At 37.3% G+C, this 2,578-nt stretch overlaps 1 protein-coding gene across 1 annotated transcript; it reads left to right on the top strand.

Annotated features, from left to right (window-relative positions):
- Positions 1-1,652: 1,652 nt before the first annotated feature.
- LOC109590249 (uncharacterized) lies at positions 1,653-2,572 on the top strand (the record flags this gene model as incomplete). The annotated part of the gene is made up of 4 exons (XM_020006174.1): positions 1,653-1,805; positions 1,859-2,045; positions 2,129-2,155; positions 2,212-2,572. Coding segments are annotated over 4 exons (690 nt in total), but the record flags the coding sequence as incomplete, so codon positions are not given.
- Positions 2,573-2,578: the final 6 nt, after the last annotated feature.

Below are 2,578 nucleotides of genomic sequence, written 5' to 3'. Positions count from 1 at the left end.
TGAGATATCGACACATAAATTGGATGCAATACTGGAATATGGCAAGGAAAGACCTTCCTTTTGATAGACCATCTTCCATCTCAAGTCATTGGACTCGCCACGCTTGCGTAGGCGGGTACTAAGCAGTTGGGTTGTCATTACCCGAGACCGCGTAGGCGTTGGTCGAGGGTAAAGCAGTCGTCCTGTCTGTGTGTTCGCTTTGACCTCCACTTTTGAGCTGACACTGCTTTCTTGTCTTGTCCTGGAGAGTCTTATAATCAATACTAGCTCTAGAAAAAGTTATTCTCCGTCTTGGGATTCCTTGATTTGTCTTTTCCGTGGTAAAAGAAGCTGGCAAAGTCGCCAAAAGTAGTCGGCTCTCCTGCAGCTCTTTCGTAGTGAAAGCAAAAGAGCAACAGGGCAGATAAAACAATTAAGCAAAGCCTCATCTTTCATTAATATGAGAGGAATTGCTCCAATCTTCTTCGTTTTAAAGATATGATAGCCCAAACTTTCATACCTTGTGAGTTTAGACGAGGCTCTCTTCTCCCGAGGTAGCGGCCAGAGTATTTCAACATTAGAGACTAGATAGCAGTTTGTATGCAACAAATAGAGCCTAACAAATGTATGCTAAACTTTATAAAAGTCGAGAAAAACCAAAGCTTTCTTCACCACTTAGGGCCATGTGCCACCATTTACTGTTGGGGGGTGGAGCATGGCTTGATTGAGCCACACCTTCATTGCAGCCACACCTTTACATTGCTGCAGCTAGCAGCAGTGCAGCAAATATGCTGGAGCTCTTTGTCTAAAGAAACAAAAAAATTCTCTGTCTGTCTAAAACATTCACTAAGTTTTAATAAATCTAGTACATGCTGAAGCTTCTTCTCTGTCTCAAAACTTTCACCAATTATTTTCTCTTAATTTATTGAAACTTTTACATACAGATTGTGTCGAGGGTATGCACTTTAGTGCTCTCGTTCTGTCATTCTGTCCACACACTTTAATTGATTTGTAAAAAATTATCTTTTTTTCTGAGCAGTCTAGAGCTCTATTTCTTCTTCTAGCAACAGATAAAGTTGCTTTCTTTCATATAGTTATGCTTTTGTAGCATCCCGTGACACCAAAAGCTGTGAACTGCTAAACCAGGGGACCTCTCTCCAGGTGAGAGCTCGTGTTTCACTCTACAGAGCCGAGATTTGCTTCAGAGGTAGAAAATCCCATCTAACGAAAAACAAAAAGAACGATTTTGTCCTAACTTCGTTGTTTGTGAGTTACAGTTGCTCAAAGTTTGTGATTTAGCCTCTTTGAGAATTTTTCAGGCGGCACTGGGGAAAGCAGGAGCAACCAAACTCTCTCAGTCTCTTTTAAATATCTAGAAAAATTTTCTTTGCCAACTCTTTCTTGGAATAGAGCTTCAGATGCTAAAATAAATTTCAGCTTTTCTTCTTTCTCCGGCCATGTGCCATGATTTAGTTAGTTGTTGACCACACCCATAGCTTATTTTAATTATCATTATAACTATGCAGTCCATAATAATAATATTTTTCAAATTGCTTAAAATATCACAGTACAAGTAATAGATATCACTCAAGTGAATTCCAGCAGGCGAGTCCATTGCACCATAGTGCTTCATCTTAAAATTGTAGTCACTTTGTATGTACATGTACATGTAGTTTATTAAAAAAGACTGCTCTCATGCTGAAAGAGGACAAAATATTCTCTTTCGTTTCAAAGATTATGATGGATATATTGAATTAAAGTTTGATGCTCCACAAGATGAGCCATTCACTGGTTGGAGTATTAAGCCTCACCTTAAGCCTTGTAGAGTAAGTACTGCAATATAATGTATAACTGATGGTTGGTATGTGTATATTAATAGTTTCTACGTTGTGATGTTGATAAGTTTGGTGAAGCTAATTATCCACTTCCTTCCACTTGTCTAATATCAGTATATGGGTCACCTGGTGCTGTACCATCATTGCACTATTCTATACCACTGGATGGAGTGGCTGATCCTAAGACATTATTCATTCACCGATCACTGAGAACTACTCCTTCATTAACAAGTAATAGATAAATCATTTCAATTGTTTATTTACGTAATATTAATCAGATCCTTCTTCCCCCTCCTCCTCCTCTAACGTAGTAGATGAGTCAACGTCAGTACCTGAAACTAGTAAGTTGATATTAACACAATAAACACACTAATCACTGAATTTGTATCATTAATAGGTTCATTTACATCTGAAATTGCTCATAGAGTAATGACAGAATGTACTACAATAATAAAGAGTTGTGGGATCAATATTCACTTCTTGGTTGACAAGTTGTTGGAGCACAATATTATCAATGCAAGAGAGAAAAGAGAAATAACTGATGGCTACACTAAACAAACTGCTGGTGAAAGAATGGATGAATTGCTTCACATCATTTCAAGCTCTATTAGTATGGATGGAAAAGTATTTGGGATATTTTTAGATATACTCAGAAAGGAAGGTACTCTAAGAACTATTGGACTAGCTGATAAACTAATGGATAAATATAAATCAATATAGATGTTTTATTCTTATTATTTTGTTGATTTATACATTGTATTGTT

The sequence above is a fragment of the Amphimedon queenslandica genome, unplaced genomic scaffold (genome assembly GCF_000090795.2).
Source record: "Amphimedon queenslandica unplaced genomic scaffold, v1.1 AMPQUscaffold_10292, whole genome shotgun sequence".
Classification (NCBI taxonomy): Eukaryota; Metazoa; Porifera; class Demospongiae; order Haplosclerida; family Niphatidae; genus Amphimedon; species Amphimedon queenslandica.
The sequence above is the reverse complement of the archived record's forward strand: the minus strand, read 5'-3'. Positions and strand labels throughout refer to the sequence as shown.